This window comes from Peromyscus leucopus, chromosome 2 (genome assembly GCF_004664715.2).
Source record: "Peromyscus leucopus breed LL Stock chromosome 2, UCI_PerLeu_2.1, whole genome shotgun sequence".
Taxonomy (NCBI): Eukaryota; Metazoa; Chordata; class Mammalia; order Rodentia; family Cricetidae; genus Peromyscus; species Peromyscus leucopus.
Window position 1 is genome coordinate 104806418 of NC_051064.1, and position 23920 is coordinate 104830337.

At 40.1% G+C, this 23920-nt stretch overlaps 1 protein-coding gene across 4 annotated transcripts in view; it reads left to right on the top strand.

The window, feature by feature from the left end:
• Lepr (leptin receptor) overlaps positions 1 to 20792 on the top strand; it is an 81499-nt gene extending 60707 nt beyond the window's left edge. The window contains exons 16-19 of one of the 4 annotated variants that reach the window (XM_037202734.1): positions 816 to 911; positions 2408 to 2513; positions 3461 to 3536; positions 18039 to 18863. In XM_037202734.1, coding sequence (XP_037058629.1) covers positions 816 to 911; positions 2408 to 2513; positions 3461 to 3536; positions 18039 to 18863 — 1103 coding nt within the window. Of the gene's footprint in view, positions 1 to 815; positions 912 to 2407; positions 2514 to 3460; positions 3537 to 13195; positions 13579 to 14863; positions 17171 to 18038 lie in introns of those variants that run through there. The other 3 variants (XM_028870228.2, XM_028870229.1, XM_028870230.2) reach the window with 3 other exon arrangements.
• The last annotated feature ends 3128 nt before the right edge of the window (positions 20793 to 23920 follow it).

Genomic DNA, 23920 nt, shown 5'->3' on the forward strand with positions numbered 1-23920 from the left:
CTTTTACACCATCTAGAGGATCCACATTTTTCTTTCATTCCCAGTACCTTGAACTTAGCCTCAGGCTAAATGTATTTATAAATTATGAGCAGGGGACCAAGTTCATGATCACTGCTGTAGGTGGTTACTCTAAGTCAGAGTGGTTACTATAAGTCAGGGAGATGATGGATGCAGGCTCCTCAGAGCTTTGCCTCTTATGAGCCGCTGGTCATGTGTCATTGGTATCTATGAGAATCATTGCCAGATCTTTCCTGAACCTTGCTGTGGGGATCACCATTTTCCACATTATTGAGATCTCCAGATAGTACAAGAGAACTCCTCCTCAGTCTCCATCCCATTTTTTTTTTTTTTTGTGTGTGTGTGTGTGTGTGTGTGTGTGTGTGTGTGTGTGACTTCTGCAGGCTACTTTGAATGGGAAGAGTAAGTAAGCTAAATTCACATAGGAAGAGAATCTCCCCTACCCTGAGGATGATAGGAGTAAGGAAGAATACCACTATCCCAGAGTAGGAAATTCAGGAGCAGAAGAGAAAATATCTTGAACTTGAACACACTCGGCTCTCACTGAAGCATGCCCTTGGAAAACAAGTCATTTGTGTCTGAGGAAGAGTTTTTGAACACTTATTTGAAAATCAGTATCATTACTAGCAAAATTTGGAGTGTTTAGGTTATTTCTGAAATCCATTTAGCCATCAAGCCTATCCTTAAATAATGAGTGGTGTTGGGACAACATAGCCTGTATTCTTCTATATAGGTTTCTTTCTCAGTTAACATGAAATTTTACTGGTTTTTTTTTTGTTGTTGTTGTTGCTTTTCAGATAACTTCATTCCCATCGAGAAATATCAGTTTAGTCTTTATCCAGTATTTATGGAAGGAGTTGGAAAACCAAAGATAATTAATGGTTTCACCCAAGGTAAAAAAAAAAAAAAAAAGCGTTTTCTTTTTTTAAAAAAAAAGTATTTGTGTGTGATGCATGTGCTAGCACTGATGCTCTGTACATGTGCCCCATACCCAAGTGGAGGCCTGGGGGCAACCCCTGGGACCCCTCTCCTTCTACTCCAGGTTTGGGGCTTTGAACTCAGGTCTTCAGACTTCCATGGCAAATGCTTTCCCTGCTGAGACCCTGCTTTCCTGTCTCTATATGTTTCCTATGTTATGCTATCACCAGACTAATTTCTTCCTCATAGGATCAGGGGAGATCTGAGATGTGTCACTGGGTTGTTCAAGGAAAAAAAAAATTTTTTTCTTGTCTGAAGCTGTAGAGTTAAATTCACTGAGCACATTCTGTTTGGATTACTGCACTCACCCATATTTTAACTTTCTATTACGTTTTAAGTTGTTAAATCCAAGCAACCCAATAATGCAGTTTCAAAGGGGAAACATTTGAGTTACTTCTAGAATAGTAATTATTGTTCAACAAGTGTGTGTTGAACATTGTTCTAAGGACCGAAGACAAAACGGAGAACAGAAGCCTGCCTTTGTGGGACTTAGGTCTCAATGCTGTACAGGCAATGATGGTCAGTGAGTACATTATTTAAGATGCAGCTCCAGGTGAAAGGCAGTGCCTTGACGGCAAATGCACGTGAGATGGAGACAGGGCGCTAAAAATGTGGTGCGGAAAGGATGGCTGGATGGTCTTCCTGTGGGCCCTGGCCCTTGAGCAAAGCTCTGAGACTGGAAGGGAAGAACATTGTAAGCTAGGATGCCACGTGGCACACCCTAGGGACGGAACAGGTGGCTGAAGCGGCAGCAAGAACATCAGGCCAGAATGGCTCTTGCAAAGGCGCCGAGGCCTTAAGCAGCAAGGACACCACCGGTGTGTCTGGAGCTACGTGGATGAAGATTAGCAGGTGTTGGCCACAGGGTCTGCAGGAGCAGGCAGTGAGTTCATCGTAGCAACTTTAGTTGGTGCTCTTTAAAAATGGTTAGATGGAGAAGCCTGGCAAGTACATCATTCTAAAATAATGTTTTGCTAAATTTCAAGTACAATACTCGAAAACAATTGGTAATGTGGCTACAATGCATTTTTATTTCTCCTTTAAAAATACTTACTTATTTTAATTTTTACATGGATGACTGTTTGCCTGAACATACGTGACTGCACCAAATGCATTCCTAATATCCTCAGAGGCCGGAGAGGGAATCAGATGTCAGATATCCTGAAACTGAAGTGTTAGATGGTAGTGAGCTGCCACATGGGTGCTGGGTACTGAACGCCGGCCCTCTGTAAGAGCAGCCAGTGCTCTCAACCCCCGAGGCCCCTCTGTAGCTCCTAATGTCTTCATTTGTGAGTTTCTGTATGTTTGGAGGCAATGCAGACTTCCGGTGAAATTAGAATATGTGTTATGTAGATGATTTGACAGAATAGTCTCCTCAAGTGGCTGATGGCTTGACTTGTGTCTCTTTCAGATGACATGGACAAGCGGCAGACTGACGCAGGGCTGTATGTGATTGTGCCCATCATTATTTCTTCTTGTGTCCTGCTGCTCGGAACACTGTTAATCTCACACCAGAGGTATTGCACTTGGTGTGAAGGGCTTTTTCTATAAAGGGCATAACTTATATATGTTCAAAGTCTGACATAAAGCCTAGCTCCTAATATTAATAAGTATAAAAGTGTTGAAAATGTCTTTGTAGGAATTCTGTACACAATTAACATGACACAAATGGAAAGGTTGTTTTGAGCAGTGACTTTTCATCTTGATAGGACAACATAAACTTGAAGGCAGAATTCAGCTTTAAAATTTGTTTTCTTTATATGCATCCAGGAATCAGCTGACCTGTAACAGGAAATCCTGGACAGTATATTCTTAGGTTTGGTAAAAATGGCTTTTAGAGCTCTGCAATTGGGACTGAAGATTTTAGTGAGATCACAAGATCTTAAAAGTAGATGTTTCATGGTGATCAGCACAGTCCATCATAGCAGCAGGCAGCACTCTGCTCCTCAGAGGACAGTGCTTCAGAAAGCTCTGGGGTATCTGGTTTGACAAATGGCCGTGAGTTCCCTGGTGGCTGGATGGGTGCCACACCACTCTGCTGAGACACCCAGCTAATGAGGTGTTCTCACACACATCCATAGAAGTGTTGTTAGTCCTCTATCAGATGAAGGAGGGAAGACATTGCAGTCTGGTCTCCTGCTTTAGCTGAATGACTGGGGCGGGACCGTAATAAGTGGGCTTGTTTCTGATAGCCCATGTGACAGCCATTTGAAATATTTTCTAAGGAAAACTTATGCAAGGGAGTTAGTGCAGTGCCTGGCACACAGCTTTCAGTAGGAAAGGGTTGGTTATTAATTTGGTCTTCATAGAAATTTAGTGAACACTTTGTGGATCCGAATGTGAATATGGACTTGGTCCTTCTGAGGTGATCCAGTGGGCTCATGCTGATTCTGTGCTTGGTAATGTTAATGGGTTTTCATTCTGAGCATCCTTCTAATCACAGGGCTTTGTTTCTCCTTTGCAGAATGAAAAAGTTGTTTTGGGAAGATGTTCCAAACCCCAAGAATTGTTCCTGGGCACAAGGACTTAATTTCCAAAAGGTCACTTTTTAAGTATTTTAACCCAGAATATCTACGGTTGCACTTTAGATACCACATGACTTCTTTAAAGCTTAAAAGGCTTTGTTTTGTTCAGTTCATTTCGGCGAGTCTATCCATCATTTGTCCTTAGTAATAGCTGGGTGTAGGGATTTGATCAGAGGAAACCAACTTCAGCCCCTTATCCCATGAGACCTGACAACACAGCTGTCTTTTTCCCTAGTCACAGTGAATAAAAATAAATACTACAATAAGAAGGACCATTATAGATGGAGAGTAGATATTTGACTAAATTATCTTTTCCGTATAAATGGGCTGTCTTGAGGCAAGAAGTTTAGAATCAATATTATGTTTCTACTATTTAATATTCACAGTTACTTACAAGGACAGTGTTATTTTTAGATGATACAATTGGAAGGATACAATATAACAAAACTTCCAGTGATGGAGATTTGTAGTTGAAAGATTTTCAATACTTGCAGAATTGAAAGATCTTAATAAGTATTGGCTATTGTTTCATGTTACTGTTTACATTTTATACACCCTAGACTATTGCTGACCTTGCATTACCCCTGGGGTATTCTGTCATCAAACATAGAAGAGAAAAACAAAGTTTATACTGGTGAGGTACCTTACTATAGAATCAAGATTAGCTTTCCCATTTGGAATTTATTCTAATTGTAACGGTTCTAGATATTGACATGACCCACATTTTCTCTTCTAGCCTAGCACAGATATATAGATATGGAAAAATGAGAGAAAATTTGTGGGACTCATCTTGCTGGGAAGAGAAGAGAAAAAATAGAGTGTTTTTAAAAGTCTTTTTCATTTTTTAAAAATACTATTGGCAGCCCACAAAACTGACCCCCCAACATTCAAATGGCACAGGACTTGCAGCCGACAGAATGCTGCATTGCAGTCAGTCTGTGAATGAGCAAGCACAGGCTCTCGTAAGCACCTGGAGCAGCTCACCTGCTTGAATCAGAGTCTTCGATCAGATGAAACAACAACCCCCTGTTTCCCAAAGAGGCGGCTGTGGAGTTTTGCATTTAAGCATTCACTCTGTGGGGTCTTTGCTTTTCTTAATGCTAGCATCTGCCTCTGACTACTCAGCTGTGCTCTCCCAGGCTCGAACCCTGGATTCCTATTTCAGTAATGTTACCGAGGTTTTTTCAGCTCACAAAATATCATTCTTCTTTTTCTCCCACAGTTAATTCATACAATAACATTTCTCACAATCATGGTGCTATCTCAGGTGCACACAGGCATCACTCATTCATTTCTTCAATGTGCACAGAGCGAGTGTTCATAGATAATGAGAGATTGCTAAGCTCTCATTTTAAGAAATCCTCCTTGTCTTCTAAGAAATAAGAGCAAGGTCCAAGAAGAGTGGCTGGGTTGAAGGAATAAGAACTCACCTCTGTTTGCTTCTGTAACATTTGTTCATTTTTCACCTGTGTATTCATTCATGTATTCATTTTATTATTTGTAATATTACTCAAAACCTGTCCTCTGCCAATCACTTTGCTATACTTTGGGTCTCTATTGGTAAGAAACACTATGTATGCTCCTGGACTGTACAATCTGGTGGGGAAGATAAACACTTATCAGTTTATCATTAGAAATCACTTCATAGCCATAAGCTACAGTGTGCTGAGGACTAGGATGTGGGAACCTGTCTTAGAGCATGGATGGGTATGAATGGGCATAATTAAGAGAGTAACATTTGATCTGGTTGTGGTGGTGCACACCTAGAATACATATCCAAGTTCTTGGAAGGCAGAAGAAGGAGGATTATTATAAGTTTCAGGGCTGCATAGTGATTTTGAGGCCTGCGTAGGTTACATAGAAACACTGTTTTAACAAGCAAGCATAAGAAAAGAAGAAAGAGAGAATGATATTTGAGTCAGACCTGGCTGATGAGTAGTCATTATCTGGCTCCATGATGGAAGTGTAGACACCATCATGGTCAACTGGTAATGCATTCTCAAACTGCAAATACCAAGAACAGAGTAGGTACCCTTTCCTCTTAAATACAAGTTTTTCTTTTTTAAATTAAAATAACCAAGTGCCCCATCTAAATAAAAACTGTAAAGCTTCAAGGTAGTCATTATACTGCCTCTAAAAGGAAGCTAAAATCTCTCTCCCTCCAGCCTAGCATATTTGGCATTTTATCTTCATATTTTTGTGGAAAGGTAATCTAAGTTTTACCTAACACAGGGGCATGACTAGACTGACCTCAGCAAATGCATTTTAGACTTGTACCAGATAAATGCTTCCTCCTTCCAGAGAATGCCTGGCAGAAATGAGAGCACATGGGGTGGGTGAATCAGCGAATGTCTTCAGACTCTGCCTTGCCTCATGTGGCCGTCTCATGTCCCCCTTATTGGAGCTGAGTGTCATGCTGTAATTAGCAGAGTGTCTGGCAGACATTTTAAGTAAATTGAAACACCACCCTAAATTTCCAGAGACTGGTAAATTGAAGTGAATTTTTAAAAAGATTTTATTTATATATGTGTGTATGTGTGCACACATGTGTGTAGGTATACACAGAGGCCTGAAGAGGGCACCAGATGCCCCAGAGCTGGAATTGACAGTTGTGAGCTACCTGATATGGGTTCTGGGAAACGAACTCAGGTTCTCTGGAAGAGCTGTAAGCATGGTTAACTGCTGAGCCACCTCTCCAGTCCCTAAAGTGTAGATTTTTTTAAAAAGACAGTTGGTTATGAATATCCCCATTTATGAGAAATTCCTTTTTATTTTTGCAAATACTTCACTTTCTTTTTTTCATTATATGTAGTCACAGTGTTTATGTATTTTTAGGGTATAACCAAGATACACCATTAAGAATCAATGATGAGACAGGCTGAGGTTGAGTTGGTAGCTTGTCCTGACTACATACCCAACCAGGTCTTATAAAAACCTGGATTCAAACTCAGGTCCATCTGACAAAGTGATATCCTTGCCATCAATGTCATATTAATATTGTATCCCCTAGTGTGGTTAATACTCACTAAATCACACACTCAAAGATAGATGAGATGCTCAGTTGTATGTTACATATATGTTAACACAATAAAAAAAACTGTAGGTACAGGATCTGACTATGCATTTTTCTAGAGACCATATATGCAAAAGACAAAATCGCCTTTATATTTATAAGTAAACACATGGTATCTTTAGACATCTGAGAAATGCAGGTCAAAACCACAAGGTACCCTCTATAGCTTGTGGGATATCCATCACAGCAGGTGAACACATGGTCAGCCTCTTTAGATCTCAGGGAAATACAAGTCAAAACCACAAGTCAAAACCCTCCATAGCTTGTGGGATATCCATCAAAGCAAGTGAACATGTGATCAACATCTTTAGACACCAGGGAAATGCAAGTTAAAACCCAAGGTACCCTCCAAAGCTTGTGGGATATCCATCACAGAAAAGACAGAAATACTAGATAGTGGAGCCACTGAAGCTCTCAGACTGCCCTTGGGAATATAAAAACAGTGTGGGCCTTTTAAAGAGTCTGGCAGTTCTCCCCATGGGAAATCGGGACTCTCTACCCTAAAATTTCTACCAACAGAATGATGAAACACATATATAAATATTTGTTTATTAATATTCATAAAATAATTATTAATAATAGCCAGAATTTGAAAAAATCCAAATGGCCTTCAAATAATAAATGAATGAACAAAATATGGTATGTCAATTTCAAGACAAAGGGCTAGACAGGCAAATACATGCTCCAGGACACACTGTAAAGCAAACAGCCAATGGAAACCATTTAAAAAAAAAAACAATTCACATACAGTAGGTTTTTTTAAAGTAACATGTTTTAAATCTAAAAATTTTCTTTAATTTGTTCTTCAAATCCTGATTTGAAGGAACATTGCTTTTTATGGATGTGCTCTATACCTGTAAGTCCTAGACATCTAATCTCATCTCTAAAATTTCCCTAAAATTAATTCCCTCCACTTTTAACATTTTCCCTTTCCTTATGTTTATATTATATCAAAAGCAATACTGTCTTATCCGCTTTTCTATTGCTATGAAGAGACACTTTAGCCAAGGCAACTCTTATAAAAGAAACCATTCAATTGAGAGATTGCTTACAATTTCAGAAAAATTAGTCTATTATCATCATGGTGAGGAATGTGGTAGTACACAGGCAGGCATGGTACTGGAGTTGTAGCTGAGAGCTATATATCCTGAACCACAGACAAAAGACAGAAAGAGAGAGACATTGGGTCTGGTGCAGACTTTTGAAATCTCAAAGTCCACCCCCCAGTGATACACCTCCTCTAAGAAGGCTACACCTACTCCAACAAGGTCATACCTCTTGATCCTTCTAATCCTTCTCAACCCATCAACTGAGAACTAAGCATGCAGATATGTGAGCCAATGGAGGCAATTTTCATTCGCCCTCCACATTCCACTCCCTGGCCCCCATAGGATTGTAGCTTTATCATAACGCAAAATGCATTCAGTCAAACTTCAAAAGTTCCCATAGTTTTTCATAGTCTCTACACTGTTTCAAAGTCCAGAGTCCATGCTTTTACTGAGACTCAAGGAAATCCCTTAATTGTAACCCCTGTAAAATCAAAATCAACAAGCAGATCACATATTTCCAGCATTCAATGGTACAGAATATATATTGCCATTCCAAAAGGGAGGAAAGGTGGCATAATGAGGAAATATTGGACCAAAGACTGAAACCCAGCAGGGCAAACTCCAAACTCTGTATCTCCATAGCTGATGTTAAAGGACTCTTCAGATCTCCAACTCCTTTAAGTGTCATTGACTGCAGCATACTCCTTCTCTTGGGCTGGTTCCATACCATGTCTGCTGCTTTCCTTGGCACATATCCTATGACTGTGGCATCTCCAGCATCCTCGGGTTTCCAACACAATCTAGGCTTCACTTTCAGAGCTCCATGCAGTGGCCACTCTGGGCCTCCGTGCAGCAGACTGCCCTGCCAAATGCCTGGTCTCAGTGGCTTTCCTTAATCTTTGAGGAAGATTCTACAACTCCATTCCTATATCCTTGACACTAAAGCCAGAACCCTGTGACTGAAGCTGCCAAGCTCTTCTGCTTGCTGGAGCTGCAACATGGGCCCCCTCTTGTATTATGTTTGCATAAACTTTCAGTTGTTGATGGATTCCTTTGCTGCTTAAGCTTTCCTTTAATTCCTTTTCATAAGTTGAAAGCTTAGCTGGGTAGGATGTTGCCCTGAGGTTACCACTCCCAATATTCTATCTAGCATCAAACTTTTCTTTAAACTTTTTAATCTCCTTGAACACAGGATGAGGCTCTAACATCATCTTTCCTGGTTGCTATTTTTCTCCTCAAACTGTATATTTTATATTTCTCCTTGCCTCGCTTGCTCCTTTTCATCGTAGAGCTGCATAAGAGTGATTACTAATAACCACATGACACAGCCAGTACTAGGTTGTCTTGAAAACTCCTCTGCCAATACCATTATTCTAAAACTCTTCAATTTTAGCCTACATCAGATTCTTAGGACAAGGGCAAACAGCATACTCATTAATTACCAAAATTTCATAAGGATGGTCTCTATGCTGGCTACTAATATTGTTTCCCTCTGAAACTTTTTGAGCTGGACCTCCACATTGCCCTGTGCACCATTGTCCATGCCTCAACTGGGATGGCCCAGTAAGATCCACTTAAAGCATTCAGTCAATTTTCTACTCCAAAGCTCCAGTGTCTTCCATTTTCCTCCAGCAACAGCATGGTCAGGCCTATCACAGCAATACTCCTCCCTTGGTACCAACTTTTGTCTTAGTTACTGTTGTACTGCTGTGAAGAGACAACAGGACCAAGGCAACTCTTATAAAAGAAAGTATTTAATTGGGGACTTGCTTACAGTTTCAGGGGGTTGGTTATCATTATCAACATGGCAGGGGGCGTAGTGGCACCCAGGCAGGCATGGTGCTGGAGAAGTGGCTGAGAGCTTTACATTTGATATTAAGCAATATGCAGGGAAAGACACTTGGCCTGGCGTAGGTGTTTGAAACCTCAAAGCCCACCCCCAGTGACAGACCTCCTCCAACCAGGTTACACCTGGTTCAACAAGGCAATATCTCCTAATCTTTCTAATCCTTCTCAAACAGTTCATCCACTGGGGACTAGGCATGCAAATACATGAGCCTATGGGCCCCATTTTTGTTCAAATCACTACATGTACTAAACTAAATATGCACGTTAAAGATGCAAAAGCCAGTATATTAACATCTTTTTAAAAGAAAAAGAAGTCCTTGGGAAATGAGTCAGTGAGTAAAACACTTGCCGAGCAAGCATGAGACCTTGAGTTTGAACCACGGGAACCCGTGTAAAGCTGGGCAATGTGGCATGGTGTCTCTATTCCCAGTGCTCTCAGGGTGTGGTGGGAGCTGGAGACCTCAAAATTCCAGGAACCTTGCAGGCCAGCTAGGGTGGTAGAAGCAGTGGTGGACAACACAGAGACACTGTCTCCAACCAGGTAGAAGAGAAGGATGGACACCCGAGATTTGCCTCTGACTCCCACATTTATGGACTCACTCTCAAAACTGTTTTCTTTAGTTTTGTGTCAGACACTGCTAGTAAAGAGCAGGGTGGCACCACGTCGTTAAAGATCCTTCTCCCAGGGTCCTTTTGTATACAATACATCCTTCTCTCTTTAAATTTCATATACTAGAGACCAAAGGAGAACAACACAGGATCTGAGAGTGCTGTTTCATGGCAGAGCACTTGCCTATCATGCGCAAGCTGTGAGTTCAGTCCTCAGCATGCAAAAAGAATTCTATACTAACACGGTATCTTAAAAAAAAAAAGAATGTAATATCTTTAAATTTTCATACATGTTTCACTTCTCATACAAGGGAGGACAGACACAGTTTGTCCTGCCTGTCCCCCTCACTGCCCACTCCCATTCCTCTGTGAATCCCCTTTCAGAACACACAGTGTGTGTGATCTTGCTGTGCTTCCTGGCTTTCCTGCATGGGTACAGAGTTGTGTCACTGATCAGCAGTGTTGCTTTGATGGCTCCTCAAGGTTGGCATACTGCCCCTGTCTTTTCAGACTCTGCTGAGCTCTATCTGCTAGACAGGACTTCTTCCAGCTCACAGTTGGCCTGGTGGCATCTCCATCCTCTGAACTCCCGCTCTCCTCTCCCCGACGGGAGAGCTCATTTGCCAACTTTCTCTGTTCTGAGCAGCACACCACCACTGCCGGCAGGAAGCATGGCTGGCAGTGTTTGTTCTGGTGCGTGTCCTGGCACTTCTGTTTGCTTTTTAAGACTTAGAAAGAAATACAAGTGTGTAGCTTAGCATCGACTATTGAAAATGGAGTCTCCTGCTTCACTCCCCTGCCCCTGCCCCCAACTGCCAACACTTTCAACTGGTTTGCTTTTAACATTCTTGGCGGGTCATTTTTAGGTCCCTAAATGGGGTGCTGCCACGGATGCATGGGCATTGGCGGGTTGACTGCACACTGCTCTGTGACTTTCTCAGTTCTATGCAACTTTAGAAAGACTTACGTACTTACTTACTTACTTACTTACTTACTTACTTACTTACTTTATTTATTTATTTATTTATTTATTTATTTATTGGTTTTTTGAGACAGGGTTTCTCTGTGTAGCTTTGAGCCTTTCCTGGAACTCACTTGGTAGCACAGGCTGGCCTCGAACTCACAGAGATCCGCCTGCCTCTGCCTCCCGAGTGCTGGGATTAAAGGCGTGTGCCACCACCCGGCTATTTTTTTTTCTTCAAACAGAAACTTTTCGAACTACCATTTTTTAAGAAAATTTATTTTATTATTCTCCATTTCACCCTGTTTTTTTCCCATCTCTATAAATTGTCACTACACTGTGCTTTATTTTGTATATGGGTTAATTTTTAAAACTAGAGAACTAATGGACCACATGTATATTGTTTTAGTGTAACATTTGTTCCACGGAGAGCCAAGTAATATAATGTGCTTGTTACATTTCTTGCTGTTTCCAAAGTCAAAGAATTTTAAAAATGGGAAGCCTTGAGGCTAGAGAGATGGCTCAGTAGTTAAGAGCACTGGTTGCTTTCCCAGAGGACCTGGGTTCAATTCCCAGGACCCACATGGCAGCTCACAATCGTCTGTAACTCTAGTTGCAGGGAATCTGACACCTTTACACCAATGCACATAAAATAAATTTAAAGAAACTATAAAAAAGAAACATTAAATCAAACATGAGAATCATTACATTTGATCAATGAACTAAATCAAATTTTAATTGGTTTCATATCCCCCTTTATTCTCCCTTTGTTTCTTTTCCAAAAATATCTTCCCTCCTCCCTCCCTCCAGTCTGTCTGCATCTTAACCTGCTTGTTTCTAGTATGTTCATTGCCTTATCCAGCTCCTGTCTTCACTGGGGACTGTGCTGCAGTGACCTGTGCCCAGAAATTCCCATCATCCCACCACTGTCTCTACTAGACTTCAGGAACATGGCTTCGGGCATCACTCTGGGATGTTCCAGGCCCTGGTTTCTAGTCAATCTGTTTCCCAGACTACTTTCCTCCTCTTCCTTGGTTAGACAGCCTCCTGTGTGGCAAGCCAGTCTCCACGTGTCCCCCTTCTCTCCATCTGTGTGGCCCAGTAGCTGTTGGAATGTGGATTTCTTCCCAACAGGACTTTGCAGCCAATCTTGCCTCACTTTTCTGGCAGCTGGTGTTGCTTCTGCAAAGTCGGGTGGCCACTCAGATGATTCCCTCCTTGCTGGTTCCTTGCAGTTTTCTCTTTTGAAAAACTTGCTAGTTTTGATGTTCTGAACTTGGCTGATTAAGGTGATTTCCTGCTTGCCTTGAGTAAAGGGTTTGATTCTGTCTCCTGTCAGCATTAAGAAACCCTGCTATGTCTTTGCTCACTCCTCCTCTTGTGTCTGTCTCCTTGTCATCTCCATAGTTGTTGGCTGTTGGACCCTGTTGCAGAGCTGGGTTTTCGTCTTCTATTCTGAGGCATTGCTACCTTCCATTTTCCAATATGGCTGTTGGACTTTCACAGACCGTGGCCTTATCGTCCTAGCTGAGTGCTCCATCAGAGCATTCTGTTCTGCTTCCATGTGTCAGTCTTGCTAGAGATGCCAGTTATGGGACTTTTGTTTTAAAATTTGCTCTAGTCCATGAAATTTCTGTTTCTCTTAAGTCATGTTTTCTTGTTTACCTTGAATTTTATTACCTCAGAATCCCCCAAAGGTCTTGCAGTCTTTTGCTTTCCACTCACAGGGGACGAAGCAGAAGGGCAGGGGTGGGTGATTGAGTGTGAGCAGTCAGAGATTGCTGCCACACGTGTGTGCACAGCTGAGTCGCAGACGCCTGCGCTGTGAGATGACAGTATCCCAGATGAGATGTCTGTTCCTCCCAGACTATGCTTCCGTGGCTTTGAGAACAAACTGTTGCTTTGGATTCAGTCCTCTTGTTCTTACGCCAAAGTCTTTGACCTGCCATCTCTACACTCTCTATCCCTTCTGTGCTCAGCATGGCTGACCGGCTTTCTCTGCAGTTACTGCCTATGGCAGGCACTGTCTGGTCTTCAGATCTCTTTGCTCATTTTCCTTGATGTGTGTTCCTCTAATTGTTCTCCCTGGTTTAGAATTGAATTTGAATCATTCTCTGTCTATTTTCTTTCTCAGATCGTGAGCATTTGATTTACTCACATCCCGGCATCCTAATAGTCTCCAGGGATCAGAACAGCAAGTGTCTCTATTCTGTTGTCTGAAATCAGGATCCTCTGTGGCCTTTCTCTGTGTGCGCCAAGAATCAGAATCTTACAGACTGAATCCTTGATGTGGAAAAACATGTTATAGTAAAAATTCAAAGTATTTGCTTTTCTTGTAATCCCAATTTCATAGCATAAAAGACCGCAATTTTCCTTAATCTGTTTTGCATTTTTCTTTTTATTTTGTCTGCTAAATCCAAAAATGTTTTATGCCTGCTTTATTTCAATACCATCCTTTTTTAATTTTATAAACTTTGTCATTAATAAAAACTTTGCAATAAATAAAAATACCACAAACTGGATTTAGGCCGATCCCAAATCTATACAATTAAATTAGAATTGACAATTTAAAGGGAAGCTGTGGAGAGTCACAATAAATTTTACATTAAATTGCTTGTTTTACAGTATGCCAAGTGTTTATTTCTCTCCTTTCTCCCTCCCTTCTTCCTTCTTATCCTTCTCCCTTTCTCTCTTCCACACAAGCCCGCTTCCTTTGTGCATCAGGCTCTTCATCCTCCACCCTGTGTCTTTGTGTCCATCCATTTCAATTTTGCAACAGTGAACTACACAACTCACTTCATGAAGGCTAAATGTAACCCAAAGAGCCAGGGGAGCCTTTCTCTGGGACCTAAAGAGTCCCATATTTTGACATGCTGTAGGCCTCCAGACAGGCAGCCTAACCACTGTAGATCTGGGTCAGGAGTATCTGGAAACAGTTAGATTCTCCTTGGAAATGCGGGGAAGAACAGGCTGATTTGGGGAGCCAGTGGAGTTTTATTTAGAGACAGCCAGTCTCCGTCGATCAGAGCGCTGGCCCCGCAGTGTGTACCTCGCTCTCCTTTATTGTCCTGTTCCTTCATAGTCTCGGGTAGTAAGGCACCAAGACAGACCTTGAACTAATCAGCCTAGGTCTACCTCAGCCAAAGGGCAAAGGAAGATGGAAGGTCACTCTTCTTCCTGCCAGTGTCTGGGAAATGGTTTCCTCTTTCACTGGATTGTAGAAAGCAGTAAGTCGGGTCTTCACTTTGCAATGGTTATCTGTATAATCTTAACCGGATAGTCCTGCAGGCTTCCATCCAGGCTCCAAGAAAAGGAAGAGATTTGCATCAGAAGATTTACCAAGTAGATTTTTTAAAAAATTCATGAAAGCATCTCTGTGACTCCACTCTTGACTATCACATCACTTTCATTTCTTAAAAATCACCATCCAAGGAACAAAATCTATTTTCTTTCCTTTATGGCCTTCTTCTCATCACTTAAACCCTATTCTTTCCTGTCCCTCAAACTTTTCGGTATTACTGTTGATTTTATGCCCCTTTTATTCCCTGAACTCTTGTTCTTTTACCTATTCTGCTGTAGTCTTCCCTGCTGAGGTGATCAATCTGTCCTTAGAGTATCTATGGCATCCAGTAAGGGAGCGAGAGAAGTCCCTCCAGACGCCCACCCTCCCCTTCCCTAAGTACATCACTGCAACACAACATAAGAACATAATAGAGCCTTAGTCCACCAAAAGAGAGGGGTTGGAATCTTTTATCTTTGGCTGTCTGCATGACCTTTCTATTTTGCTTTCTTATTTAAACAGAGAACGGACATTCTTTGAAGTCTCCCATGACCACTACAGATGAACCCAATGTACCAACTTCCCAACAGTCCATAGAGTATTAGAAGATGTTTACATTTTGAAGGAGGGAAGCAAACCTAAACTATTGTTTGAATTACTAAGAACTAACATATGATGAGCTTAATAGAGACGTGTACATTTGTGGCCACTGTGTGGGTTTGATATAGTTCAGTTGGGGCATATGCTTAACTATTAAGGCATCTAAAGTTTGAAATTAATATTCATGGTCTCTGCTTTCAGATTTTTATTTTTCTGGTCAGAAAATGTTAATGGTGTGACTGTTGCTATCAGAACATATTCTGTTTCCAAGTATGGTAGAAATATGGTAGAAATTTCTGTAACTAAGTGAACTCTAGCAGGCAACTTCTGACACACAACTTTGCAAAAACTCCACATGCAAGCTGCAGGGAAGGTATTTAGCTTCTCCTTCTACATATGAAGGCTTCCATATTAGATTTCTTTATAAACACTTATACATCGGTGAATTTCAGATTCTCTTGAATAACATGACTTTTTTATACCAAACTTGGAACAATCTAGGACTTTTAGTTTTCTGTAGTCTTGAACATGACTTAAGTTCTAACTCTCATTTTAGTTTAAAGAAAGCCAGAAGTTGTAGTTTCTGTTGATCAAAGACCTAAAATAGAATCTGTACTTCATATCAGGGTAACCCTACAGACCAATGGAAGCTATACCTCATATCAGGATAACCCTATACAGACCAATGGAAGCTATACCTCATATCAGATAACCCTACACAGACCAATGGAAGTTATGCTTCATATTAGGATAACCCTATACAGACTAATGGAAGCTGTACTTCATATTAGGATAACCCTACACAGACCAAAGGAAGCTGTGCTTCATATTAGGAAAACTCTACACAGACCAATGGAAGCTGTACTTCATATTAGGATAACCCTTCACACTCAGGTCAGATTGTTCAGAGCAAAAGAGAGCACCAACCTCTATGAATCTGATTTATTTCCACCAAATCAACCAATACCTCTGGCAGACAGGGAAGAGTGAAGGAAAGGGAGACTTTCTGGGGTCTTACAAATAGGTCATGGTGAGGACAGGGCTTTTCTCCCTGAAAAACAGATATCTTGTCATGTGTGTATGGTGTTAATATAGTATAGCCTTTATTGCTTACATTCAAACTAAACCAAATTTATGGACAAATATCATTCAAATTTAAGATACTGAGTCACTTCAATGTGATTGGTAATTTTATTTGGATGTCTACAGAAAAATTAAGGCACTAGGAGGGCTGTTCCTCTTTTCTTCATTTACTATTACAGACACCATTGTAATATAATGTCTAGCTGTGAACTTATGAAAGGTTATTTTTCAATTCTTATATCCATAAAGTGAAATAAATTTTGAACAAACATACTTTTAAGAAGTTTTGCGACCACTGATACCATATAGCTCAGTAATGTATGGTTAAAAAAAAACATTTATTATTGAAACCTTCCACATGGATGCTTTTTAAGATGGCCATGACTTACTCCACAATGAATTATTCATTAAGAAGCTTTAGGGCCCATGGACTATAAGGAACACATGAACTCAGCTGCCTGCTGTGTGTTGGTTCTCTATTTCCATATTGGCAGAAAGAAGATAGTGAAATGAATGGATCAGCTGTTAAGCTCATTTAAATTTTTAGAACAATTCAATGATATAAGTAGTAGAAACAGTAAGGGAAAAATGAAATGTTTGAAGGAAGTCACAAACGTTCAGATTTCTGTCAGGAACAATGAGAGTAGGATCAGTTTTCTCATCATATCATTTTTCAACGGTATTCGTCATTCAGTATTTGGACACTGATGTAGGTCTTTGCCAGTATTATATTTAGTGTTTGGTATATTTATTCCTCTATTGTTTAATCACTAATATATTTCAGTTAAGAGTTTGCAACTGCTGTGTTTTTACATGGGATATGCTTGCCATTGTGCAGAACTTTTGAGTATACTGCTGTCTCAGGCAATAACTCAGAATTCATTTTATTAGCTTAAAAACCTGTAACATTCAGAAGGTAAATTACATGTATGATCTATGAACTGAACATATTTTCTATTTAGTTGTGTTAACTATTCAATATGATGTATCCGCAGTATTTTTTATTTTGCATTTTAATTTTACATTTTAAGTTTACATTGTTTGTACTGAGCTTTTTGCACACTGATTTTTGATTTGTAGCTGCTTGGCAGGATTTCATTGTTATGTAACCCTTGTTCTTATAAAAAAAAAAAACCATGCTGTACATTTGTCTTGTGTGTTTGTCTTCATTCCATGTGTTCCATAGGATATATCTTTACATGAAGTTATGTAAAAAGAATAACAGTTTTCAAGTCTGTCAATGTCTCTTTCACCATCATTATCTTCAGCAAGTAAGTGCCATCAGCTGTTATTTTCAGTTAGCCTCAAGCAGATTCCCACTATGACCAGAGGTAGGTGTGTTAAGTCAGTTACTTACTCTATCTTTGCATCTATCTTACCCTAGGGTATTAAGCAGTTATTGCTACCATGTTTGGAAAACTTGTTTTGCTCCTTCTGTTATATTCTAACCTGCTTTTTGTTTGTTTAAATGTTCAGAGATTACATTTTTATTTTGTGGAATTTTCTATAAAATCTAATGACTTTTTTTCAGAAGTCATTTTTTGGGAACTTACTATAAACTAGACTGAATTCATTTTGTGGAATTTACTATAAAATAGAATGACTATAAAATAGAGTGATTGCTATAAAATAGAATGACCTCTTCAGAAGAGAGTGTTTTGCAGTCACAGTACCCAATCTCCAAGGGGGGCTAAGCATTTGTAGCGATGGTTCACTTACTTTTAGTCCTTGACTGCAATCAAGTATCCAATTCATTTTTACCCATGAAGAGAGTTTCGTGTGTTTATGGTCATACCATTTGAAGAACGCAAGTCTGAGACGTTCTTGTCTGATTTTGAAAAGCCGAAACTACCTCTCCCTTCTGATTTTTGATAGTTCAAGTTTTTAGCCACAAACCATGCCATTTGTGGTTGACAGAGGTCCCTTGTTTTTGATCTTATACACTGGCCTTTCCGCCAGTGTGATAGAATCAAGCTGTAACATACTGAGCATTAAAATGTGTCTTTTCTTCTAGCCTGAAACATTTGAGCATCTTTTTACCAAGCATGCAGAATCAGTGATATTTGGTCCTCTTCTTCTGGAGCCTGAACCCATTTCAGAAGAAATCAGTGTCGATACAGCTTGGAAAAATAAAGATGAGATGGTACCAGCAGCTACGGTCTCGCTTCTTTTGACTACTCCAGACCCTGAGAGGGGTTCTATTTGTATTAGTGACCAGTGTGACAGTGCTCCCTTTTCTGGGGCTCAGAGCACTCAAGTGACCTGTGAGGACGAGTGTCAGAGACAACCCTCAGTTAAATATGCAACGCTGGTCAGCCACTCAAAAACAGTCGAAACTGATGAAGAGCAAGGGCTGACCCATGGCTCTGTCAGCAATTGCATCCCCAGCGAACACTCCCCACTGAGAGAATCTTTCCCTAGCAGCTCCTGGGAGATAGAGACTCAGGCATTTTTCCTATTGTCAGGTCAGCAACCCAACACGATTTCCCCACAGCTTTCATTCTCCGGGTTGGATGAGCTTTTGGAACTGGAAGGAAATTTCCCTGAAGAAAATCATAGCGAAAAGTCTGTCTACTATTTAGGGGTCACCTCCATCAAAAAAAAAGAGAATGATATGTTTTTGACTGATGAGTCAGCAGTACTGTGCCCATTCCCAGCCCACTGTCTGTTTCGTGACATCAGAATCCTCCAGGACAGTTGCTCACACTTCGTAGAAAATAATTTGAATTTAGCAACTTCTGCTCAGAAGACCTTTGTACCTTACATGCCACAGTTTCAAACCTGTTCCACTCACAGTCATAAGATAATGGAGAGTAAGATGTGTGACTTAACTGTGTAATCTCATTCAAGAAGCCTCCAGGTTTGTGCGTCAGTAGAGTGTATCATGTGTAATATATTTTATTGTTGTGGATGTGGGGGTCAAGTGTCAGAGTCTAGTTTGAAAATGATTGTTTTGAAATTAATTGTGTCTGTCTTCTCTCAGTAATGCAGACAAAGCATAATGGGAAGTCTTTGTGATTCTAGTGATGTAGATGGACTCTCATTGAATACACAGTCAAGCTAGCCTGGGGAGGGCTCTTATTTCTAGCTAAAAATAAACCCAGGAAGTAGAATCTTTCTAAACAGCTGGCCTCCGTGGAAAGAACAAATTTCGACATTGTATTGACACCTGAGAGAAAGGCTTCAAACTAAGATCTCCGAGATATAATTGTTTCCAGTGTGTGTTTGTCTTACTTTGAGTTGTCTTGTCTTGTGCTAATTCACACTTGTGCATGTGCAAATTTAAACTGAATAAGTATCCCTGTGTGCTTTGGAAGTGTGTGACATGTTCGTGTTTTGTGCCACTCGACTGTGTTGTTTGAAGTGTCACTCCCTTAAATGTTGATAATAATATCAACACTAATAATCTCTAATAAGTAGAGAACTGAACCCTACTCTAAGTTACACGTTTTAAGAGGGACAGTGTAGCTAATCCCTTTGCAACAAAGTCAGGACCCATGACAGAGGATGAAGGCAACTGTGAGAATGATAGCTTCATGACCAGCACTTGGATGACAGTGTGGTCAGCTTTGAGAGCACGATGCCAGCCTTAACTAAAGTACACGGAAATGATTATTTTCTGATGGATTGCCAAATGTCACTGCATCCCACTCTAGCACATCATCCTGTCCCATCTCCACTGGGATGCTATTTCTCTCCTCACTGGATATCATTAGATAAAACAACCACTGTGCTTTACAGGTTGCACACATTAACTTGCTTACTGCAATAATTGCATGAGGCACAGGTTATACATTCCCGCTGTGTCATTATTCCCCTGTGAAGGATGAAGCCATTAAGTCATTCACCCAATGTCCTAGACATAATGATTGATGGAACCAGAATTCAGATTTAATCCACACCATTTTAATACTATTAGTTGAATTTTAAACCTAGCTTTTACTTTGTCATGCTTTAAAAATCAAAATACCTGATGTCTTCCCTAGGGAGAGGGAACAGAGTGATGGGGGAATAATTGAGACCTAGTCTTCAACTTGAAAATTGATGTATGGATGTATTATTTATTTTGGTGTTTGATATGGCAAGATGATTCAAAGACAACCTAGCAAACAAGAAGTTAGGTTAAAAAAAAAAAAAAAAACAACAACAACAAAGAAAAAAACCAACAACTGCACATTCAGGTGTTCAATGTCAAGAAGAATTCCAAGAATATCAGTATCATCAAAGGGAGTATGTTAATGTTTATCAATATGCTTATGTATTGCCAAGCATCACTAGCATTTCATGCTAACCTGAGACTGAGCTCCTGATTTTACCACTAAGTAAATCCCACCATGCCATCTCTACCCCAATTAGAGTTTTATGGATGAGCAGTTCTAAGTGATAAGACAGATCCCTGACCCTAATTAGACTTTTCCCCCCAGGCTTTGTGCTTGATGAAACTGTCATATGTCCTGAATTAGGAAGATGACTCAAGATCCCACCATCTACTGATGCCTGTTTTGTCATGAGAAGGCAGAAGGTAGAACACTAACTAGTTGGCATTCTGTGCAAAGATATGGGAAATTTTTTCTCCCACTGTTTTTCAGTAACAAATTATTACATGTTGAAATGACCCATCTATCACTTTTAATATTTGCCTATTAGGTAGAGCCTATTAATTGAAGGTACAGTATAAGAGAGATGGAAAATTTAAACTTTCCCCAGTCAGTGTGTAACTAGAGATTAACCACTGAGCATGTCCACTGTGATAGCATGAGCTTGGGCTTTCTGGGCCCAGAACACCATGTAAGAGAAACCAATGGGTATTTTAATGAGCTCAAGAGTGAATCTAGAGTGTGAGTGACAATGAATTCACAGATCCGACAGTCATTGAAATACTACAGATGTGAGCTAGAGTCATCTAGGGACAGCATACTAATGTGAGCTCATTGGTACTGTGCCTCTAAAAACAGAGAAATTGCATCAGTAAGACTGACTGACACCTGCAGCTATGTTCAGAACAGGGCCTGAACTACATGGGTATCCACGGAATAAGGTCAAGTTTATTGCCAGTGACTTGGGTTCTGACTTCCACCTGTGAAAGCTGATTTCACTATTGCTACAAGTTTTGTAAAATTTAGGGAAAATGTATGGTGTTTGATATCTCAGAATAATCTCACTTTTCTTCCCAAGGCTTCTATAATTTTTAAGGGATGAAAGAGTTCAATATGAATTTTGGAGTTTTGTTCTGCAGTAGTTTTTGAACCTTATCTATTGGTGTTTGGGTTGATCCTAAGCCTCACACAAGCTGGCAAGAGCTCCAACACACTGAGAAACAACTTCCAAACTTGGCCTCTAAAACCTTGTGATGAAGCTTGGCAAGGGTGATGCATAACTTTCATTCCAGCACTTGGGAGGCAGAGGCAAGAGGATCTCTGAGTTTGAGGCCAACCTGGTCTATACAGTGAGTGCCAGGACAGCCAGGGCTACACAGAGAGAATCTGTCTTGAAAAACCAAAAAACCAACCAAACAAAAAAACCCCAAACCCCGTGATGACTATGGAATTTTGAATATGTCTTTTAAAGTCCCTAAATTAAAAAAATAAACTGTCTCTTTATATTTAAATTCTATAGAAAGAGAATCCGTCATGTGAGCCATGGCTCACTTAAAACAGTGAGAGGCTGGCAGGATTTTTATGTTTACTAGATTAAAACCCATACTCCACAAAAGCCACATTTGTGTCTCTCTGAGAGTAGGGCTCCTACTGCAGCCTTATGCTCCATTTATAGATGCTGTGTGTTTGACAGAGATGTCCCTTTCTTCCTAAAAAGATTTGGATAAAGTTCCAAGCCAGTGGAAGAGCCTGCACTTGGAGTTAGGATTTCTCCCCTTAGTCTTGACAGTCTTGCAATTCTTCTCGCCCTTCTCCAGTAGAATTAAGCCCTTTCTTGCAGATGTCAAACACATATTTGAATTCCTTCAGTAGTATTGACATTAGCTACCAAGAGCTGCAGGACAATAAGCTGTAGACTGAAAGAACTGAGAGGTGTGCACACAGGGAACATTGGCAGCTTACCAATGAATCAAGAAGTACAACTCTGTATCACCTTCCAGTGGATGGGAACGGACCTCTAATATCTGGTGATCTTCAGAAGAAATTTATCTTTGTTCATCTTCCAAGACTCATCTTGATAGTTGTTTTATTCTGAAGTAATTCCTGAGAAAACCCATTCTCAAACTTTAAAGCACAAAATTAAAATGGCCCACTGTAGTGTGATTAAGCTGAGGATGCATGTGAGAAAGCCTTCATTGTAGTTTCCAAGCATGTGAAGAGCCATTTGTGGGATGAAGGTAGCCCAGTCAGTAAGTTTACTTTCTTGAGCCTCTAGTTTGAAACAGTAAAGCGCTTCTGCACTCATCATCAATGTTGAGTGAGCAACTTAAAATAAAACTGTTTACAGCTGAGACACTGTGACACGTGTTTGTATGAGCAGCTTGAAATGGATTCCATGGATGAGGTTTATATCAAGTGAATTATTTTTATACAAAATCTATCAATATTTATTTTGGAAAGCTGTTTTGAAAATGTCTATTTTTCAAAATACACTGAGCATAAGATGCATAAAACTAAATTTAATGTTATAAAGATCTATGTGAGTCTGTTGTAAATAAAACATTTATTCAAAAAACATGGACCTGAGAATGAACTTGGTTGGAAGATGTTTAATTTTGTAGTGAGATTCCTATATTGTACATCTTCTACTCTTGAGACATGTGTCTAAGTACTGGGCAAGGAAGTCTTGCTTTTTCATGACAATTTGTATGATAATAAATGTTATAAACATAAGCATTGAAATATGTATCTCTAATTGTGTTATATATAATTACCCTGCTTCTCTTGTAAGTTCTCAAAAGTCTGAAAGTTAGCATTACAAAGTTACATAGTCAGATATTTTCATCTTTTATTATGCAGAATCAGTGTTAAGATTCTGAGAAGTGAAAGTAAAATGAGAATTATTGTTATTTGGTTATTTTACTCATAACCTTATAGTTCATTAAATAATTAATATAAAGTTTCTATCCAATGTCAGCCTTTAAGTGTGCTTCAGAATTCCTATAAACAGTGCCATGAATCCAGTAGGAGTCTGAAAATGCCAAGATTTCAGTGCTTCCTCATGGCTACTGAGTCCCACTCAAACAGATGCACCCTAGATTCTGGCAGCATGGCTACCACCTGTGATAAAAGATGATCCACCTTGATCGTTATGAAAGATTACCTATCTCATCCCGTCAGAGCTTTATTTGGGTCTTTACTCTCTGTTGTGATGATTCATGATCATGCTTTGTTACTTAGGCTTCTGGTAATGTGTGTGTTTGCTATTTTAAACTGTGTTCTGACATTTTCTTTTTAGTTTAGAAGGGTAACTATAGGAAAACTTTCAAATAGAGAAATGTGATAAAGATTAATGTCTTCCTTTGACTCTCAGTCAGCAGTTACCAATCCCCAAACCACTCCTGTTATCACTACACCATGGTGGGTATATCCTTTCAGGGAAGGATCAAACCTAGGGCCTTGATCATGCTGGGCAAGTGCTCTATCACTGAGATCTGTTCTCAGCCCCACCATGTGTCTTAAAAGTTTTATATAATTAGGATTACTATGTAACCATAGTAATATACCTAGTGATTACTTAGTAATTACAGTGTATACTTTTAAAAGAAAGTACAGTGACTTAGGTGCGGGAGGGATGACTCAGTGACTAAGAGCACAGGACGCTCTCACACAGGCTAGTCCTTGGTTCCCAGCATCCACTTCAAGTAGCTCACAGTTGCCTTAACTGCAGCTCCTGGGGATCTGACACCCCCTTCTGAATTCAGCAGACATCCATGCTCACATGCCCATACCCCTCCAC